Source organism: Podarcis vaucheri (assembly GCF_965113315.1).
Source record: "Podarcis vaucheri genome assembly, chromosome: 17".
NCBI classification, from domain to species: Eukaryota; Metazoa; Chordata; class Lepidosauria; order Squamata; family Lacertidae; genus Podarcis; species Podarcis vaucheri.
In genome coordinates this window covers 8,938,031-8,959,593 of record NC_138755.1, presented here as the reverse complement: position 1 = coordinate 8,959,593, position 21,563 = coordinate 8,938,031, and the positions used below count along the sequence as shown (strand labels likewise).

Here is a 21,563-nt window from a genome sequence, read left to right as displayed (position 1 = left end):
CTCTGCATAATGGGGAACGTGCTTGGAGTCTCATCAAAGGCTCAGGTGGTTAATCACGTCGGAGGGCGATTCCGGAAGAGTCACTCAGTCGAACGCAGGTTCCGACAACAAGTTCCTACTGCATGCTTGGGCTCACATGTCTGCTATCATTCTTTTTGTGGCCAGGAGACCCTGTGGCTCATATTGTTGAAGACTCAATTGATGGGACCAAACTGAAACACCTCATTGTAACGCCCGCTGGCTGTGGGGAGCAGAACATGATCACCATGACGCCGTCGGTTATTGCCACCCACTACCTCGACACCACAGGGCAGTGGGAGAAGCTTGGGATGGATCGCCGCTTCGATGCAATCAATCAGATCATGCAAGGTAAGACAATCGGGTGTCTCCAGAGCTGTTCCTCCTCCAGCTCGTGCATAGGTCTGTCCATGGCTTCTTGAGTTGTCCATCCATAGAAACATTGAGTTCAGGACCCTCCTAGATCAAGAGTCTCACAGAACTTGCAACAGGTTTCAGGCAGCCTCTCCCCATAAAAACCACCCCAGACCCTGTAATCATCATGCGAGGCCTTTCTTTGTGTGCCTCCTTCATGTGAGGTCCAGAGGGCAGCAACATGAGAACAGGCCTTTTCTGCAGTGGCTCCCCATTTGTGGAATGTTCTCCCCAGGGAGGTTTGTCTGGCGCCTTAATTATACATCTTTAGGCGCCAGGCAAAAATGTTGCTCTTCAACCAGGCCTTGGGCTGATTAATATTCTACAGCCTTTGAAATATGTTTGTGGGAGGGAAGGTTATTGTTTTGTTTCTGTTTTAACTATTTATTTTGTGCTTTTATCCTGTATTTTTCATCTTGTGGGCTAATCTGAGATCTTCAGATGAAGGGCTGAATCATCATCATCAGTGCTATTTTCTAAAAAAATTGTTTAGGGATACTCTCATTTTGATTCAAGAAAACCACCATTTTATAGTTCAAATTGGGAAAAATAAATACAGTAAATGGACAAAAAGTACATGTTTTACCTCATATTGCACAGCTAACAGCTCACACTAACTTCTACATTGGCATGAGGTTGTGTGCACTAACATCTTCCCGATTACTCTGCTAGATTCCAACTCCTAATTCACACATTAAATGCTTGCTTTGGTCTGAGACTCAGGAAACACTGTGACAGGAAATGAGGCCGCCATCGGCGGTAGCAACAGAACTGATGATTCACTGTGATAGAGAAGAAACTAAATTTTTTAGTTTCTTCTCCCTTAGATTCACAAAATGTTTAGGGGTACGCGTCCCCCTGCACCCCGCCAGAGAAAAGCACTGATAAAATTTTATTGAAGAATGGGTACCCACTGGTAATGGCTTCTGAGAAATTTCTAAAGGCTACTTGAGTTGCCTCCATACCCATTTATAAGGTTAGGAATTTCCATCTCCCTTTTTTTCGCATCTGGAGAATCTTAAGATAACAAGAAGGAAACTGGCCATTTCTCAACTGCCTATGCCTCATAGTGGCGGTGCCTGTTCTGCTCTGTGTTAAGATCTTGATGGGGCAAAGCAGCCCTATTCCTCAACTGGTGTTCTGCCGAAGCTACAAAGAGACCAGAAGGGAAAGCTGAAAAGGACACAAAGAAAAAGGCATATGCAAAGGAAGAGCAGATGAGGCAGTGCAGCAATTAAATAAAAGGGGTGTGGAGCAAAGTTTCTTTCTGCACAGGGCGAGTGCCAGTTGCCTGTCTAGATGCATTTGTCTAAGTCAGAGGTCGGCAACCTAAGGCCTGGGGGCCAAATACGGCCCGCGGGGGTTGTTTAACCGGCCCCCGAGCCACCCCCAAACCCTGCTGCTGCGCTCGAGGACTCACTTTTGCGGCGCTGGCGGGGCTTCCTATCAGCTGCAGGAAGCTCCTGCAACCAATAGGAAGCTACAGAGAGCGAGTGTGGTGTAGTGGTTAAGAGCGGTTGTCTCGTAATCTGGTGAACCGGGTTCGCGTCTCCGCTCCTCCACATGCAGCTGCTGGGTGACCTTGGGCCAGTCACACTTCTTTGAAGTCTCTCAGCCCCACTCACCTCACAGAGTGTTTGTTGTGGGGGAGGAAGGGAAAGGAGAATGTTAGCCGCTTTGAGACTCCTGAAGGGGAGTGAAAGGCGGGATATCAAATCCAAACTCTTCTTCCTCCGTGCTGGAAATAGCGTCTACGCATGCGCGCACACATGCAGACGCCTCCTCTAGCCGGAATGGTTATGTACTGAAGTTCTCACCCTGGGCCAGCAGGGGGATACTGTAGATAGTTTTCACTCAGGTCTGCATATGCAAATAAGGAATTGAAAGCGACGTTCAGTGATTGGATAGTTACAGAAAGTTGTTACTGTTGCTTTGTAGTTGAGCTCTATCTAAGTAGGTTGGCTGAACCCTTCAGTTCAGTTCTGTTCTGGCCTGTGAATAAACAAGAGCTGTCTGAAGGATCGCTGTGTTGTCTGATATGTTCACCCACAACTTAACAGGAATGCACGTGCGTGATCCAGCCTGCGGAGAGATCTCCAGGGGAGTGAAGCAGACCAGGCTGCTTAAGCCTTGCTGACCCCTACTCTAAGTTGCTGAAGCAGCATTTCAGAGTTCTGTTTCTCTTCCTTCCTTTCTAGGTTATACCCAGCAGATGACGTACAAGAAAAAAGACCACTCCTACGCTGCCTTTAAAAACCGCGAAAGCAGCACTTGGTAAAGGCAGTTCTCATATGGCAGTATATATCACAGATGAGCTTTCCAGATGTTGATTGTAGCCTGATAACATGGACAAGGTCCTTTCAGCAATGCAGCCGATAATGTCTCCTCAATTGTTGCCGCTCTTGGCTTATTAAAACTTACTAATTGGATATGACCTGGTGGATTGAGGGAGCAGACCCTCCCGATGTCCCTATTTTCCAGGGACAGTCCAGATTTACAAAAGGCATCCCAGTTTCTGATTTTATCCTGGAATGTCCCAATTTTCCTTAGGATGTCCCTATTTTCATTGGAGAAATGTTGGAGGGTATGGAGTTTGGCAACTATGCAACCTTGAGAAGACATCTAGGCAGCCCTGTATAGGATTTTTTAAAAAAATGTTTAATGTCTTGTTATGTTTTAATGTATGTTGGCAGCCGCTCAGAGTTGCTGGGGCATCCCAGTCAGATGGGTGGGGTATTAACAACAACAACAACAACAACAACAACAACAACAACAAATCAATAATAATTAATAATAGAATAGGACATCCCTATTTTCTTTGGAGAAATGTTGGAGGGAAAGTGACTGCAAAGGCTGTGATGAAAAAAGTGCAATGAATGAAACTGATTATTTCTCCCCATTACAATCTGGATTCAGGCCTAGTTATGGATCTCTTTTCAGGCTTGGTTGCCCTGATGAGTGACGCTTATTGGGAGAGGGGCAGGGAGGGTGTAACCCAATTCTTCTTAATTTATCTCTCAGCATCTTTTGAAACCATTGACAGGGTATCCTTCTGAGCTGACTTAGTGAGATGGGTATTGGAGAGACAGTTGTACAGTGGTTCTGATCTCTTCTCCGTGGTCGATTTCAGAGAACAGCATTGGGTGTTAGTCTTTTGGCCCCTTGACAGTTGTGCTGTGGGATGCTGTAGGGTACTATCTTGAACCCAATGCTGAGTATTATTATTACTAATATCATCATCATTCTCATTATTTTAATATAATTAGTTGCTTGGTGTCTAAAAGGTGCCCAAGCAACTTACATCTAAAAAATATAAATTCATTAAACCTGTAAAAATTAACATAAAACATAATTTTCCTCATACAAGCGAATACAGTTCATTCACACACTACAGCCAGAAGATTTAACAGCACATTTGACAGCAGACAAAATCAGCTCAGTCCATAAAAAGCCTTGGGGGGGAGGGGAGTAAGCTTTTAAAGGTAAAGGGACCCCCGACCATTAGGTCCAGTCGTGGTCGACTCTGGGGTTGCGGCGCTCATCTCGCTTTATCGGCCAAGGGAGCTGGCGTACAGCTTCTGCGTCATGTGGCCAGCATGACTAAGCCGCTTCTGGCGAACCAGAGCAGCGCACGGAAACGCCGTTTACCTTCTCGTTGGAGCGGTACCTATTTATCTACTTGCACTTTGACGTGCTTTTGAACTGCTAGGTTGGCAGGAGCAGGGACTGAGCAACGGGAGCTCACCCCGTCATGGGGATTCGAACCACCAACCTTCTGTTCGGCAAGTCCTAGGCTCTGTGATTTAACCCACAGCGCCCCCCACGTCCCTTTTACCTGATGCCAAAAAGATGTTCCACAGATGGGGAGCCACCACTGAGAAGGCCCTCTCTGTCATTAACCTCTGGGCCTCCCTTAGAAGAAGGACTCAGAGAGAGAAGGGTCTCAGGTGAATTTCCAAGGGTTGAGTACACTGGGAGAAAGGAAACATAAAGTGTGGCTGGAATTTAAGTGGGGTTATATGATATGTTGGTGTAGAACCTGGCAACTGGCAAACAGCCATAATTTGCACTTAACTGAAGTTTCTGAACCATTTTCAGAGACAGCCCCCATGTAAAGCACATTGCCATGCTCCAATAGTTCAGCCTCCAGTTTAACATGTATGTGAAGCGGTTGGGAGATTAGGAAATCAGAACACACAGAGCTATTTCTCTGTAACATTTGAATCAGGAAAGGCCACGTAAGTCTCGGACTGCTGCCTAGATACAATGGTAGGTTGGATGAGGGCCAACAAACTGGCAATGAATCTTGGGAAGATGGAGGGGCTACGGGTGGGTTGTTTGAGGGTCCAGATAACAGGTCCATTGCTGTATCCATCTCACAGTGGCTAGGTGTGCCTTTTATCAGCTTCAGGCTTGTAAGACAGATACAGCCATTTCTGGACTGGGATAACCTGATCGCTGTTGTCCATGTGCTGGTAACCTCCAGGTTGGATTACTGCAATGCACTCTATGTGGGGCTGCCCTTGAGGTTGGTCTGCAAGCAAGTGCAAAATGCGGCAACTCAGAGGCCTGTTGGAGAATATGCATTATGACTACAGAATATACAAAATTCAGTTGCTATATAAACGTTGCCCAAGGACTTTTGGAGTCTATACGTATTGATTGGGAAATAAAAATAAAAATAAAAATAAAAATAAAAATAAAAATAAAATAAAATACTTTTATTTGTACCTCACCCTCCCCAGCCAGAGCTGGGCTCAGGGCGGCTAACATCATAAAACTAACACAGTATACAAAGAACATAAGAAAATAAACACAGGCAATCAGTCAATTAAAATACATCTTAAAATTAGTTCAGAGCAAATTAAAATCTGGACAGAGGGCAGTCCAGGGGTAAAATTGGGAGTGGTTAATATTCTTCAGGGTCAACTGTTACCACTGGTCTTATAAAGGACCTGTGAGTCCTCTAGGAGGCCTCTTTAATGCTTGTTCTTATACAAAAAGAAAAGAATCAGACTGAACCCCGACCAAAGGCCTGGTGGAACAGCTCCGTTTTGCAGGCCCTGCAGAAAGATGTCAAATCCCGCAGGGCCCTGGTCTCTTGTAAGAGAGCGTTCCACCAGGCTGGGGCCACGGCCAAAAAGGCCCTGGCTCTGGTCGGGGCCAGTCTAATTTCCCTGGGGCCTGGGATCTTCAGGGTGTTATTATTTGCAGACCTTAAGGTCCTCCGTGGGGCATACTAGGAGAAGCAGTCCCATAGGTACGATGGTGTGCACAAGTTAGCTCTTCATGGGTAGATATTGTGAACATTCTCAATGAAGTCTGGGGAATGTGCACAATCGCTGGTTGTTAAGCACATATCCACTCAACTTGCATTCCCTTTAACATATGTATAACTTCAGTGCAGGGCAGTACTTCATGCATCTGATAAAGTACATTGTAATTCAAAAACTTGCCCCATAATTAATTTGTTAGCCTTTAAGCTGCCCAACCTGTTTAATAGTGGAGCTGATGCATCGTATTCTCTGCAGGTTAACAGCTTATGTCATAAAAATCTTTGCCATGGCTTCAGGAATAGTATCTTCTATTAACAACAATATCCTCTGTGGAGGTGTGAAGTGGCTGATTCTGGAGAAGCAGAAACCAGATGGAATTTTCCATGAAGATGCCCCTATGATCCATGGAGAAATGCAGGTATGCTTTCTTTCTGCTACTAATGGTGCTTGACGTGAATAGAATCATAAAACTGTAAAGCTGAAAGGGGATCCTAAGAGTCATTTAGCCCAACCCACAGCAATGCAGGAATATCAACTAAAGCATCCATCACAGCTGACCATCCAACCTCTGCTTAAAAGCCTCCAGTGACGGAGGAATGCCTTTATTGGCACGAAAGTGAGGTTGCGATGGACAAGAAGCCATTATAATCATAACCGTATGGGGCTGCAGAACCATCAAGAAGGCCCCCTCTGCCAATCTTAACATCCGATAGCCTCTGCAGGGAGCTAATACCTGATCTATGTTGATCTATCTATCCACATTGCTTAGATCAGGCATGTCTAAAGTCTGTTTATGCAGCCCCTGTGGCAGTTTATTTCTTGGGGTCAAACAAGCTCAACAAGTTCAATCCTAAAAAAAGCTCCACAGCTTCAATCCTAAAAAATGGTCAACAGTTTTGGTTGGCCCTCACAAATGGTCACTTCATCAAATCTGGCCCTCTTTGAAAAAAGTTTGGGCATACTAGGAGAAGCGGTCTTCTCCTGGCTTAGATACATAATCTGTGTTTGTGCACAGAGAGATGGTGGTATGCTTTCTTTCAGCTGCTTGTCCTTTCTGATAATAAATCCATGTATTTTCTGGTTCCTAATTCAGAAGAATCAGTCAACAACAACAACAACAACGACAACAACAACAATATTTTTTTGTTTATATCCCGCCCTTCCCAGCCGAAGCCAGGCTCAGAGCGGCTAACAACAGTAAAAATAACAATAGACTGTCTTGCAGGCAGGTGGTCCTTCAAGCCTTTTGTCCGATGACAGTTTCCTGCAGGCCAGGTTCTTTATGGAGGGGTTCACAAAGAGGACATGGTGGGGAGACATACCCCTACCTACCACTGTGGCTGCTGTGTTACTTTTCTGTAGTGCTGTCGTGCAAACCACCAAGGCAAATAGTAGTGTTGTGCAAACCACCAAGGCAAATAGCTTCCCAGGGGATATGCAATCTGCAAAAGATGGGGGAAAGTGGAAGACATATATGTCTTTAAAATCCTTTGGGTTCTTAATTTTCTAAGCTTGTCAAATTTCTGGTATGTTCAGGCTTGCTTCCCCTACCTTCCTCCCCACCCCACTGCCTGTACTTCTGAGCTATGTTTTTGGTAGGAGATCTGTTTGTGTGAACCAAACACATTCAATTGTTCTTGCCCACCCCACCCCCTGCTTCCTTCCAGGGAGGTTATAAGGGCGCTGAACCAGAAGTGTCATTAACAGCTTTCGTCCTGATTGCATTGCTGGAGTCCAAAGATATCTGCAAGGATCAAGTCAATGTAAGTACCTGTCCACCCCTAACAGTTCCTTTTGCCCATCCCTCTGAGTTTTGGCTGGCAGGGAGGTGAGAGAGTTCTCCATTGTTGCTGCTGTTTGTGTGTTATTTTATTTGTTATTTAATGGGGTTTTTTCTTTTAACTTTTGTAAGCAGCTTTGCATTTTTCCATTTCTTTGGTAGTAAGAAAGGTGGGAAGATAAATTTGTAAATAAGATTCTGGCAGGAGCGCTCTATCAGGATCTGATGCCTGCTTGTAGAAGCGACCGTTTGCTCCTGCTGTGCTCTGCTTGTATATTTATAAATAACACAGATTTTAGAAATCTAATTTGCTTTCTCAACCAAAGGAGACTGGGCTCAGTAGTGCAGCCCCTGGCGCTTTATTGCATTGCGTTTGCATGAAATACATAATGTCTGCAGTTGTTCTCCCAAACACTCCTACAGTGTATATTTTGTCCTTTTTACCCAGATTCTAGAGAGCAGCATCACCAAAGCTTCTGAGTATTTACTAAGACAATATGGGAAGTTGCAAAGACCTTACACCGTGGCCCTCACAGCTTATGCTTTAGCCCTGGCAGGAAGGCTTAATGATGACAAGGTACTCATGGAAGCATCAAGAGGTACGTTTGCGGCAGCACACTCAATGCAAGAAAAAACATGGTCAGGTTTTGAAGATGAGCTGCTCATGTAAGGAGATGCTTGGAAGACTTCTAGGAAGGAGGACAGTGGCAGCAGCCAGGCCAAAAGCAGCCTGTAAGTGGCTGCCCTGTGGGAACTGGGAATGCTTTCCAGAGTACCAAGAGAGTATATCCTGACTCCATGCACCCTTCCCTCTCCCTCCTGGCTGCCTTGTTCCTTCTGCTGTTGGGGAGAAATGGAAAGGTTGTGTCTGCAGAGCAGCAAGAGAAGGAAAGGGCCCCGTGGTGGTTGTGGGTGCCAAATGAAGCCAAATACAACAGTGGAGGGGAAAGGGACTTTTTGCTTTTGCTTTATTTGTTGGAAGGGGATGCATGAGCCGACGAGGAGAAGAAGCAATGTTTGAGTCCCAGACGCTAAGTTTATGGAATCAGTGTGTGAAGCCTGAAAAAGAGTGGATGAAATGCTGTGTGGTTGTGGGTGGTTGTGCCTGTGTGGATGAGCCTCAGGGCTGTCTTTTAATGGTTGCTGGCTTCTTCCTTTAAACAAGGGGGTGGTCTAGATGACACTTGGGATCCCTTCCAATTCTACCATTCTATGACAAACAGATATTTTGTTTCCTGCACTGGTTTTCAAAATTCTGCGCTTCCATAGCTGTTGTAAATTTGTTCATAAACAAATGTTTCATCACAGCAGCTTGGCCAATGGCTGGGGGAGGGAGGAGGCTTGCAGGCAAGTGACAGGCAGTTTTTAATTTATAATGTATTATGCAGTACATTGATAATCTCTTAATGGAAACTGGTGGGAACTGGGTGGGTCCTTAGGACATTGAGCTCACCCGCCCATCAGGATCTGTTTAACAAAGATCTATTTCATTGCTGGTATTTAGGTAAGAATCGCTGGGAGGAATATAATGCTCACACCTACAACATCGAAGGCACATCCTATGCTCTGCTGGCCTTGCTGAAAATGAGGAAGTTTGATGCTGTTGGTCCCATAGTCAAATGGCTGACAAAGCAGAAGTATTATGACGGGACATATGGACAAACCCAGGTGATTGTTTGCTTTATTCCCCTTCTGCTTAAAAACTGAACTGTAGCCTCCATTTGCACCTAGTTTTGAGTTAAGTGATCAGTCTGGGCTACGCCACTTTAGACTGCTGGTGGGGTGACCTCCATACAAAACAATTCCCGACACTTTGAAAACTAATGTCTGCAGCTTCTACCATAGCCTTTAAGTTTGGCATGTTAATATCTTAAATATGGGGAGGGGAGGGCTCCACTTATAGCCATGTACCCCCGTACCCACCCCAGTCAGTAGACTCAGAAGGTGCTACAGTTCAGGCACTGGTTAATCACTTCAGGGAAAACTAGGTGTGGCTGATGGCCAAATTGCTGATGGCCAAATTGCATGTTCAACTGCAGCTACTTTCTATGTTTGTTTTTGCTGCTTCCTGCCAACCTAGCAGTTCAAAAGCACGTCAAAGTGCAAGTAGATAAATAGGTACCACTCTGGCGGGAAGGTAAATGGCGTTTCTGTGCACTGCTCTGGTTTGCCAGAAGCGGCTTAGTCATGCTGGCCACATGACCTGGAAGCTGTACGCCGGCTCCCTCGGCCAATAAAGCGAGATGAGCACTGCATCCCCAGAGTCGGTCATGACTGGACCTTACCTTTTTACTTACCTGTCAGATGCTGTTGGTGGTTGCTCGTGAGTAACCAGGCAGGACTCTGACCTGTCTTTTACAGGTTTTATTGTACAGTGCAGATCAACAAAGGTTTTACAGCTTTTATTTACAGTGCAGATCAACAAAGTTCATGTCCGTCTTAGTCACTTGCAGAATCCGGGAGTGGCCCCTTCCGGCTTCTCCCCCAGCATAAGAACTTCGGTACCCCAAGCCTCCGCCTCCCATCTTTGCGTTTCACCCCTCTGCGCAAGCTGGGTGATGGAAGGGGCGTGCGTCCCTCCTGCCCAGCCTGGCGAGGTGAGGCGCTGGGGCTCTCAGCAGCATCCTCGAGCCCTCTCCTCACTTGGCTGGCCCCTTCCCTCTCTTCTCCACTGGAGGTGTGGCTTTTCCCACCGCTGGAAGAGGAACTGCTTCTCAGGAGGTTCGGAGGCTCTCTGTATCCCAACGGTCCCCCTGCCTCCCTCCCCTGTTCCGATGGCAGTCCCCTGGCATTACCCTAATTTAGATTTTGCTCTAGGGGGCTTAGTTTGGTCAGAATTGAGTATGCATTTCCCGAGTTAACGCTAAATCGATTACTTCTGGTAAAGGAGCCACCATAGCCACTAGAGGGCCATGCATTTTTTTGTCCCAGGCTTCTTAGACTTGTCTGCCCCTGTACTATCTGAAACCAAAGGCGTGCATTGGTTACCAGAGGTGATTCCTGCCCCCCATCACTACTACCCCACTACTTAGGAGACGATGCTTTACAGCAGAGGAGGGGTAAGATGATGCTTCCTCCTTATCCCCTTTATCGTAGAGCTACCCGCATGTTTTGATCAGCAGGGCAAATAATAGTTTACAGGGGGTGATTTTTATCTGAAAAGTGGTGCAGTTAAGGAATGGCTCCAAACTGAATCAGGGCCTCTCCTAACGGATATTAATAACTTTGTAGGAGATCCTGTTCACAGACCTTCTGTGTCATATATCTAATCTGCAGAAAGAGGGGCTTAAAATTGCTTCTTGAAAGTTTTTAGCAAGTCTTTTAAAGTTACGGCTTCGGTCAGCTGTCACTGCTTTCACTTTTGTTTCAGCGGAAAGGGATCGACCTCCGTATTTAAATCCCTTTCAATCCAATTTAAAAGTCCGAATTTAAGTCCTTTTTTTTTACTCCCAATTTTCGAATCTTAATTTAGTCAGAGAAATTGGTCGCTCATGATCACCGGACTCGGAGCTTTGCGCTGTGGAGAAAGCGAGTCGATTCCACAGTGCCCACGACTCCGACCCCGCTCGCTCTCGGGGCTCTTATTAGAGCTTACCGGGGAGCAGGGGAGTCGCTCAGGGCACCCGCCAGAACACCAGGTCCTCAGAATGCTCGATCTGAGGTTTTTTTCAGGGTTCCGTGACGCTCTCACGGTCACCCCAATCTTCAAAGCGCCGGGGCTGTTTCAGCTGAAAGAGCTCCCGTCCGCCATATCGGGCGACCAACCGGAAGTCCTCTCTACTCTCATTTCCTTTATGCTAAGGTCCCTGTCTAGATAGCCACTGCAAGCAGGTGCTGACCCACCACCACTGCCCTGCTGCTGAAGCCTCCCTTATCTTGGTCGTAGGGGCTATGGCTGAGGCCTTGCAAAATCTCGGCAACATCTCACCGGAAGCCGCCAATGCTGCCGCTGCTTCTCTGCTGCCAGTGGAGATGGCAGGGCGAGTGAGGTGCCCTTGGGGCACCACCTCTTGGGGTTCTGCTGCCTGAGGTGGCTGCCTCATCCCAGCTCATGGGATGACTGCAGGCTGAACTCATTGGACTCCATCTTCTTCCTCCCGTTTCAGGCAACCGTCATGGTTTTCCAAGCTCTTGCCCAGTATGAGATCGACATCCCTACCCATAAGGAGATACAGCTGGCAGTTTCTATTAAACTGCCAGGACGTCGAGAGTTTATTACTTTTCGTATTGACTACGACAACGCACTCTTAGTACGATCAGCAGAGGTACAGCTTTCCTTTGAACGAATGATATTTTACTTAATATTTCCCCCTCTGGAAATAATTGTTTATTACTCTGGCCTCTTATTATAGTCAGCATGACCTTGACGGAAAGAGATAACAGAACCAGTTTAAACCAGCTGTACTGAGCTTCTCTGAAGGAATATCCCAAACATCATGAACTTTCTGCTTGTTTCTTCCACACATGGACGCTTCCAGAACCCTCTTGAATTAATTGGAATAGGAAAGATTTCTACACATCAGATCAATACTTTCTGTACTAAGAAATGCAAACTGACAAAATAATGCTTTGGTATGCTGCCTTGCAGTGTTTAGCCACTGGTGAATGGTGAATAATTTTTTATGAGGACTTTATAATCACACAAAAAATGTGGATTTGCCATCTGTTTGCTTGCGTCATAGTGTTATATCTCACCTCTACTACAACTTAATAAAACAGTAATAGCAATCAATAAAATTGAATGTGTCAAGAGAGAATCAAACCAAAGGTACACTGACTCTTTTTGTTTTTTCAGACCAAAATCAATAAAGATTTCATTGTGAAAGCATCTGGTCAAGGAAAAGCAATTATGACCATAGTGACGGTGTATAATGCAAAGCTACAGGAGAGCGCAGAGCAGTGCAAAAGTTTTTCTCTGCAAGTTTCTGTTGAAAATGTCCAGCTGAGTAAGTATGAATGGTGGGCTTAGGTTTGCTAGAGCTAAGGTATTCCACCCCCCCCCATAAAATATTTGAGGAGGCCAGCCCCCCCAAAAAAATGTTTCTGGGCATTGCCATTCAAATGGTGTGCATACACCATGTCTTGTGATCTATTATGCGGGCTGGGAATTTAGATGAGGCAAGTTGTTGGACTCCATGTCTCATCAGTCCCAGGAAGCATGGCCAGGGCTCAGGGGTGAAGGGTTGTGGTCCAACAACATCTGGAATGCTACAGGTCCCCACACCTGGTTTAAACATGGGCATGACATCCTTCAGGAAGGGGCCTGTTGGTGGGCAGGCCAGCAATGGCAGGTATGGATGAATCCCTTTTTCATAAATGGACAACCCAGCCTGTTAGCTCTTCTGCAAAACACCTAAGAATGACACCGCATGGAATTTTACAAAGTGGCTAATTCTTTTCTCTTTCCCCCAATTTCAAGGTAGCAGGCAGGAAAAGGGAGCCAAGGGTGCAGTCAGGATCAAAATCTGCACCAGGTGAGCATTGGGGATTTTCAGTATAGACATACGTTGTCATCACTGAACATTCAGAGGAACAACCAGGAGAAACATCAAAGGTGGCTTAGCATGAAAAATAACTTACTCAGCTTTGTCTGGACGCTTCAGGAGTTGGGGATATTTTGACTCTTAAAGTCTCCCTCTGGGCCACCGCACTGCAAACCTCACTCCACAAATCTACCTCCAAGTGGACTTCCTTTGGAGAGCTAAACCAGGGCAGGGGTCAGCAAACTTTTACAGCAGGGGGCTGGTCCACTATCCCTCAGACCTTGTGGGGGGCCAGACTATATTTTGAAAAAAACCCAAATGAACAAATTCCTATGTCCCACAAAGAACCCAGAGATGCATTTTAAATAAAAGCACACATTCTGCTCATGTAAAAACACGCTGATTCTCAGACCGTCTGAGGGCTGGATTTAGTAGGCGATTGGGCCGGATCAGGCCCCTGGGCCTCAGTTTGCCTACCCATGATCTAAACAAACACACACACTGATATGGGAGGAGGTGTTCTTTCAGTTATGCGTGCCCTTTCTTCTTCTTTTTTTAAAAGGTGGACAGCTTGCCAGATGTATAATGACTGAGGGACGAGGAGTGAGGCTTGTTCTTATGCAGCTGTGTAATGTAGGGCTGCCCTATTTAAAAAAGTTGATGAATAACCTACTTATTAGATACTTCAGTAGACACTCTGCAGTGGCCCTGCAGCAGTGGAAGAGCCTTCCTTGTGAGGCACACCTTGCTTTTACAATACAGTGGTACCTCGGTTTTTGAACGTCTACGTTGACAAACATTTCGGTTTTCAAATGGCGTAAACCCAGAAGTGAACGCTTCGGTTTTTGAACTTGCCTCAGAAGTCGAACATGCCATGCGGCTTCTGTACTGAGTCTTCCATATTGATTTTTCCGTACTGAAGCTTCCGTGTTGAGTTTTTGGTTTTTGAATGTCTCAGAACTCAAACGGCCTTCCGGAACGGATTACGTTTGAAAACTGAGGTACCACGGTATTTTCATTTAGACAGGAGGTAATGGCACACCTCTTTGCCCAGACTTCTGGACAGGGGTTAAGTTCATGGTGATGGTATATTTTCACTTCTGCTGCCTGTATTCAGTTTTAAACTGTTAGGATGCTGAGGTTGTGGAAAGCTGCCATTCTAAATCCTTTCAAGGTGTTGTGCATTAACCAAGTTGATCACATTGTACTTCCCTTCATCCTCTCCGGTTCTCAGTGTTGAAACCTAGAAGCTTTTTGCAACAACATTAATATGGAAAGCTCATAGAACTGAAGCCAAACCTATTTTTAAACTATGAAATTCATTCCGGTGTCATTTTCCCTCTGTCACTGATTCTAGGTATCTTGGTAAAGTTGATGCCACAATGTCGATCATTGATGTCTCCATGCTTACTGGTTTTGCACCTGACACTGAAGATCTCAAGAGGGTAAGTGATGCTGAAACCAACTGCTCAATTGTTCTTTGAGGATATTGCACTGGAAAATTCACTACAGTCAGTTAAAAATTGATATCCAGAGAGAATGGAGTAGGATTTATCATCTATGCGCCACCAGTTCTCCTGCTATGAAACAGCAGCTTACTAGGCTAGATGCAACAGAGGATGCCTATTTCCTACCAGTTCCTTGAAGACAGGGGTCTGCGCAAATGTGACCCTGGCCAAAATTGGCATCTTTTTATTATCTGTTATTCTTTACGATTTGTATTAGTGTCCTTGTACAGTTCAGGCTGGATCCTTACTAGAGCAGAGCTCGGAGGTTACTTTAGCAGGAGTTATCCTCAGACTGAGGCTCAAATAGGAGCTGCAGCTCTGCCTCTGTTCCTAGCAAGTCTTACCTTTGCTGAGAGCAGTTCCTTCATTTAAAGGGGCACAGTTAAATTTAGCAGCCATGAGCTGCAAGAGATCAAGGGGAAACGGCTCAAGGATGGGCAAAAGCTCCCTGAGGGATGTTGGGAACCTTATCAATCACAGATACAGGAACTTCGATATTGACCCTGCCCTGGCAAGCATGACTGAGAGCAGTGGCGTAGCGTGGGTTGTCAGCACCCGGGGCAAGGCAAGTAATTTGCGCCCCCTAACCCCTGGATTTGCGCCCCCTAACCCGTGGATTTGCGCCCCTAACCCTAACCCCCAGATGTTGCGCCCGATGCGGGCGGCCCCCCCTGCACCCCCCACGCTACGCCACTGACTGAGAGTTCTGTGGAATTTCCCCGACAAATTTCTCTAGCTGTGTGAAAATTCATTCTGCCGCTCTTGAAATCCTTCAGGTGCCTATCTGAAGCCTGGCACCTCCAAATTTCCTCTAGATGAAATGCTCTACCCCTGAGGGGTTGCATGCGTGGGTTAACTCCAACCCTTGGTGCCAATGATGTCAATTGTTCTCATTCTGTGTTCAGCTTTCTGAGGGAGTCGACAGATACATCTCCAAGTTTGACATCAACGACGCCGTGTCTGAAAGAGGGAACCTCATCATCTATCTGGACAAGGTAAACACTTGCGGGAGAGGTTCTGGGAATAACTGGCATAGCTGAGAGTAACCATTTAAAGGCTGGCACCCAAAGACTTGTTTTCTCTTTTGTTTTCCCATCCTAGGTTTCTCACACAGAGGAGGAATGTTTGCAATTTAAAGCTTACAAATATTTTGAAGTAGGTCTCATTCAGCCAGGATCTGTCAAGGTGTACAGCTATTACAATCTAGGTAATGACTACCGTAGTGTAAAATGGGCTTGCCGATCAGAAGGTCGGCGGTTTGAATCCGGGTGGGGTGAGCTCCCATTGCTCTGTCCCAGCTCCTGCCAACCTAGCAGTTCGAAAGCACGCCAAAGTGCAAGTAGATAAACAGGCACCGCCACAGCGGGAAGCTAAACTGTGTTTCCGTGTGCTCTGGTTTCCATCACAGTACTCCATTGTGCCAGAAGCGGTTTAGTCCTGCTGACCACATGATTCAGAAAGCTGTCTGTGGACAAACGCTGGCTCCCTCGGCCTGAAAGCGAGATGAGCGCCGCAACCCCATAGTCTCCTTTGACTGGACTTAACGGTCCAGGGGTCATTTACTAGTTTTTTAGTGCAAAATGTACACTTTACATGAAGGATAGTGACCTTAAACTTAGTCTGAAACTACTCTCGGCTTTGTTGAACTGAAGGACATAAAACACAAGCTGGATTCCCTGAACATGACATGCAGCTCTTCCAGTGGTCTCGGCATAGTAGAACCCAGCCAAATAGGAGTAAGGATTCTGAGAACAAAAGGCAAATGACAAGAGAGCAGAGGCCCACAAGTAGCACTCAGCTCAGCAACATTCCTGCTCTAAGCAGCCAGATATAATTTCCTTCCAAGGGCAGTGAACAAAACCAGGGTGGCCTGGCTCCTAGTTTCCTCTGCTCTACCACTAACCCACCCAGGGTACACATAAGAAAGGCAGAATACTTCTTTCTTTCTTTCTTTCTTTCTTTCTTTCTTTCTTTCTTTCTTTCTTTCTTTCTTTCTTTCTTTTTGTCCAAACCTTTACAGTGGTGCCCCGCAAGATGAATGCCTCGCAAGACGGAAAACTCGCTAGACGAAAGAGTTTTCCGTTTTGGAGGTGCTTCGCAAAACGAATCTCCTATGGGCTTGCTTCGCAAGACGGCAATGTCTTGCGAGTTCCTGCTGTGTTTTTTTCCCTCCCCCCTTTTTCTAAGCCGCTAAGCCGCTTATCAGCTGATCCGATCAGCAGATAAGCCGCTAAAAGCCGCTAATAGCGCTAATCCGCTAATCCCTCAGTGGGCTTGCTTCGCAAGACAAAAAAACCGCTAGACGAAGAGAATCACAGAACGGATTCTTTTCGTCTTGCGAGGCACCACTGTATTAGGCATTACAGATACAGAAGATCTTGAAAGATCCATATAACTAACACACACACACACACATTTTTTCATCTTTGTTGTAAGCCGCCCAGAGTGGCTGGGGAAACCCAGCCAGATGGGCGGGGTACAAATAAATTATTATTATTATTATTATTATTATTACACACACACACACACACACACACACACACACACACACACAAAAGATATATAGTAACAGAAATTTTCATTGGAGTGTCTTCCTGTTAAAAAAGGGGGATGACATGTTTTACGCAGCTGGTTGTACACTGGACAGTAGAAAAGTAGCCCTCTTGATGGGTTTCCGTACAGGACCGCCTCTCCTGGTATGCCCCGCGGAGGACCTTAAGGTCCACAAATAACAACACTTTGGAGGTCCCAAGTTGCAAGGTGGTTAGATTGGTCTCAACTAGGGCCAGGGCCTTTTCAGTACCGGCCCCGACTTGGTGGAACGCTCTGTCACAAGAGACTAGGGCCCTGCGGGACTTGACATCTTTCTGCAGGGCCTGCAAGACAGAGCTGTTCCACCTGGCCTTTGGTTTGGAATCAGTCTGATCCTTATATTTCCCTACGGTTTTGATTTATGGGCTACTATTAAAATGAGGCTGCATTTTAAATTGTATTTTAACCCGTATTTTAATAAATTGGGTTGTTGTTGTTGTTTTTGTCGTCCCCCCCCCATTATGGTTTATTGTAATTTTATTGATGTTAGCCGCCCTGAGCCCAGCTCTGGCTGGGGAGCGCGGAGTATAAATAAATTATTATTATTATTATTATTATTATTATTATTATTATTATTATTATTATTATTTATTAATTAAATCAGGGTGATGTGCCACTAGTATTCCTTTTGGTAGAAACGGGTCACCCACTCCTGCTCTGTGCATTTCCTAAGGCTTATATTATGGAATCAACCCCCCACCAGGGAATCAAATCGGTGAGCCACACAGACATGTCAGTGTGGAAGTAAGGACTTCTCTTTCATTCTTCCTTTCAGATGAGCAATGCACCAAGTTCTACCATCCCTCCAAAGGGAGTGGCCTCCTCGATAAGATATGCCATGGCGAAGTTTGCCGGTGTGCTGAAGGTAAGGCAGGGGGCGAAGCAGAGATGCTGCTTCCAGCCACCCAAACAGAGGTCTGGGGATGCGGGGAGGGTTGGTCAACATGGAAACAAACGTCCTGTAGACAGACATTTGTGATTTCTGAATTACAGGAATTAATCTAGGGTGTATCTATTATCTAAGGTGGCATAGCGAGGGATGGGGTTGCTATTAAAAGAACCAGGTCTTTACAAGGTTTGGCAAAATCACGAATGATGGGTTTGGACTTGGTGATGCTTCAGTAGTTTGATGAAGGGCCTTCTTGGTGGCTGCTTCCGGACTTTGGAACTCCCTCCCTGGAGAAGCCAGACAGGCTCTCTCCTTCATGTCTTTTTGCCAGCAGGTGAAGATCTTTTTCTTCCAGCAGGCTTTTGAGATCTGACTACTTTTAATGAAAGGGCTATTTTTATTGTAATTATTTGTCTCTCTCCTCTTCTCCCGAAGACCACTGCTTCTTGCAGAACGATGCAGATAACCCTGTTGATGTTGATGCACGAATGGAAGCAGCCTGCAAGCCAGGAGTGGATTATGGTAACTGAAGTTTAGATTGCCAAGCCCTGTAAATTCAGGAGTGGATGTGTCTTCATGTTAATGACCACCAGCACCTTAGCAACCCTTGGGGGGTGGCTGCCTTGCATTTTCTCATGGTCGGGCTGCTTCCCTCCACATGGTGAGTTGCTACAACACAGAAAACAGGCACATGGCGGCTTGTTTTGTGGACACTGTATTACAGTTTGTTGGTGTATGTAGAGTCTCCAATCTATCACAAAAGAACTTATGTATTCTAGAATTGGACCTGAACCGATGAGGAGGCTCTGTATATACAGGGGCCAAAATGCAAACAGATTTTCCGTCTCTCCAGAAATGTTAGCAGCACTGCTGATGAGGTGCCACTGATGGGAGTTTAGACCAGGGGTCAGCAAAGTTTGTCAGCAGGGGGCCGGTCCACTGTCCCTCAGACCTTGTGGGGGGCCCGGACTATATGGGGGGGGGGATGAACTAATTCATATGCCCCACAAATAACCCAGAGATGCATTTTAAATAAAACGACACATTCTACTCATGTAAAAACACGCTGATTCCCGGACCGTCTGTGGGCCGGATTGAGAAGGCGATTAGGCCAGATCCGGCCCCTGGGCCTTAGTTTGCCTACCCATGGCATGGACCTTCATGAAAAACACAATACAAGCTGAAGGACTTGTTAATCCTTTTATGTGGAAAACATGCAACCATCAATTAATGACTTTTCTCTGTCTTTGTTTTGAAGTGTACAAAACCAAGCTGAGTCATATAGAAGAAGAAAATGATTATAACAACTACTTCATGGAAGTTCTGGAAATCATTAAAGCAGGTAAGAATTTCCCTCCTGAAGAAAAACATGCCTTGGATACAAAAGCAGGGACTGTTTATAAAAATATTTCTTGATTTAAACACTCGCTTTCGACCAGTGATATCCAGTCTGTGTTGTTATGGGACCCCAAGGTTCCTCAGAAACTTCCCTGAAAGGCAGCAGTCCTTGCACTATAACCAAATCACTATTTTTTTATATAACTGTAAAAATTACTCTGAAAATTTAGTATTCCAAAAATGAAATCTTCATCTGGTTGTAAAATATTAAGATTATACCAGCAACAATGTCTTTTTGTAAAAAAATAAAAAATAAATAAATCAAGCCTTACTGACTAGTGATTTATATTGATTTGAATTAAATGCAATCCACCCTGATTATGAATAACAAACCTTTTTCTGATGAGTAATAACTCAGTCTTTACTTGATACCCGAAGCTGAACAGCATCGGTACCAGTTGTATCTTGGGGTGAAGGAGGTCCAAAGTTGGGACATCACCACTTAGAAACCTCCCCCATACATTACTACAAATCATTTTGACATCAAAATGTAACACTACCACAAGACCTTATATATGTATATTTATAAGCCAAACTTAACATTCAGATAGGATCTTGGCTCAGATCGCAATAGGGGCTTGTCCTCACCTATCTTTCCTCCACTTTTCCCAGACACAGCCCATTCTTTAAAGCTCTGTGTCAGAACACTTCCCACCCCCTCTGGATCTTTCCCCTTGAAAACCCGCTCTTTAAAGCTCAATTGGACGAAACAGCAATCCTTGGAAACCCAAATTGATGTTGAATCCATTTGAGCACCAGAGAGCATGTTTTTTCAGGGAAAGCTCAGAGGCAAAAAGAAAACCTTACACACAGAGCATTTAAGCACAGACGTGTGCCTGTTTTGTCTGATTCCTAGGGAGTGATGCAAACCCAGAAGCCAAGCCCCGCAGGTTTATCAGCCACAAGAGATGCAATGAATCTCTGAATCTGGTGGTGAACAAGGACTATCTAATCTGGAGCCTCAACAGTGACCTGTGGCAAACCAAAACTGAGTATGTATTTCATTTATTTAACGTATCCTCTGCTTCCTCCACCATCAGGTCCATGGAGTGCCTATCGGGAAACAATTCCTTCAGTCCCACTTATTATAAACATGTTTATAAGCATTTGCGCTTCCTTGATTTTTAACTTTCTGGTGGAACTTCATGCCACTATAACTCACAGTTCATCATTGTGACCCTTTCCCACTGCCACTGATTCCCTTAGAAAGCTTTCAGAACCTCCTGTCAGCTTAGTATAGGTGTGAGATTGACACTGAGACAGTCTCGACAACTGATCCATGGGGTAAGACCTACTAGGGATGAGCTGCTGTGCCCATTAGACCTGACACCCCACCAAGTCTGTGCATATTGTGTTCTTGCATGTAAAGAGTTGACTCCAGCTTTAACTGCTGGCTTGCTCCTGTCACTAATCTGCATCAGCTGATAGCTGATGTCTGGATCAGCGGCGTAGCGTGGGTTGTCAGCACCCGGAGCAAGGCAAGTAATTTGTGCCCCCTAACCCCTAACCTGCCGCTGCTGCCAGCTTCTTCTTGCTGCTGCCTGATCTGGTCTGGTGTGGTTCTCTCCCGCGCTCAGCGCTGCGCTGGGCGGCCGCTGCACTGTCCCTCCCCCAGATAGTCCCTCGCTCTCTCTCCGCACCGCACGCCTGGCACCCACCCCCTCCACAGTGGGCGGCGACCCAGCGGCTCGGATCGGATTCGCACAGCCAGCACTGCAGTGAGAGAGAGTGAGTGAGCCAGGTAGGGGCAGAGAGCTGCGAGTGCGAGCGCGCCCCCCAGATGTTGCGCCTGGTGCGGCCGGCCCCCCCTGCACCCCCCACGCTACGCCACTGGTCTGGATTCATCCACTCCATTCAGGTCAGCCAGTTTACCTGTAGAGTACCAATTCAAATCTTCCCTTCTCCCCTTTCCAGTTTCAACTACATGATTAGCAAGGATACCTGGATTGAGAAATGGCCAAATGATGATGAATGCCAGGACGAAGAATTCCACGACCTGTGCATTGACTTAGCTCAATTTTCTAACACACTGATGACTTTCGGTTGTAACACTTAACAATGGAGATGTCAACTGGAGCCCATGAGATGGGTTTGAGTCAGTGTTTGAAGGACACCTTCCCTCCTGAATTTCACCTTAGGTTTTTTGCTCAATTTCTCCTTAAAGGGGGGGAGTGTACATGTACCAAATAAAGAATTGATTTCTTA

The 21,563-nt window shown here is 45.8% G+C and overlaps 1 protein-coding gene across 2 annotated transcripts in view; it reads left to right on the top strand.

Moving 5' to 3' along the window:
* Positions 1-21,563, top strand: part of LOC309522220 (A.superbus venom factor 1-like) — a 54,589-nt gene extending 33,026 nt beyond the window's left edge. Inside the window, exons 24-40 of one of the 2 annotated variants that reach the window (XM_082205371.1) lie at positions 166-369; positions 2,631-2,706; positions 5,964-6,126; positions 7,376-7,471; positions 7,937-8,087; positions 8,993-9,156; positions 11,595-11,753; positions 12,284-12,434; positions 12,908-12,962; positions 14,329-14,416; positions 15,385-15,474; positions 15,581-15,686; positions 17,847-17,936; positions 18,396-18,482; positions 19,219-19,302; positions 20,215-20,350; positions 21,273-21,563. In XM_082205371.1, the coding sequence (XP_082061497.1) occupies positions 166-369; positions 2,631-2,706; positions 5,964-6,126; positions 7,376-7,471; positions 7,937-8,087; positions 8,993-9,156; positions 11,595-11,753; positions 12,284-12,434; positions 12,908-12,962; positions 14,329-14,416; positions 15,385-15,474; positions 15,581-15,686; positions 17,847-17,936; positions 18,396-18,482; positions 19,219-19,302; positions 20,215-20,350; positions 21,273-21,414 (2,042 nt within the window). In that variant the 3' untranslated portion in view covers positions 21,415-21,563. The remainder of the gene's footprint in view (positions 1-165; positions 370-2,630; positions 2,707-5,963; positions 6,127-7,375; positions 7,472-7,936; positions 8,088-8,992; positions 9,157-11,594; positions 11,754-12,283; positions 12,435-12,907; positions 12,963-14,328; positions 14,417-15,384; positions 15,475-15,580; positions 15,687-17,846; positions 17,937-18,395; positions 18,483-19,218; positions 19,303-20,214; positions 20,351-21,272) is intronic. The other variant, XM_082205372.1, reaches the window with a different exon arrangement.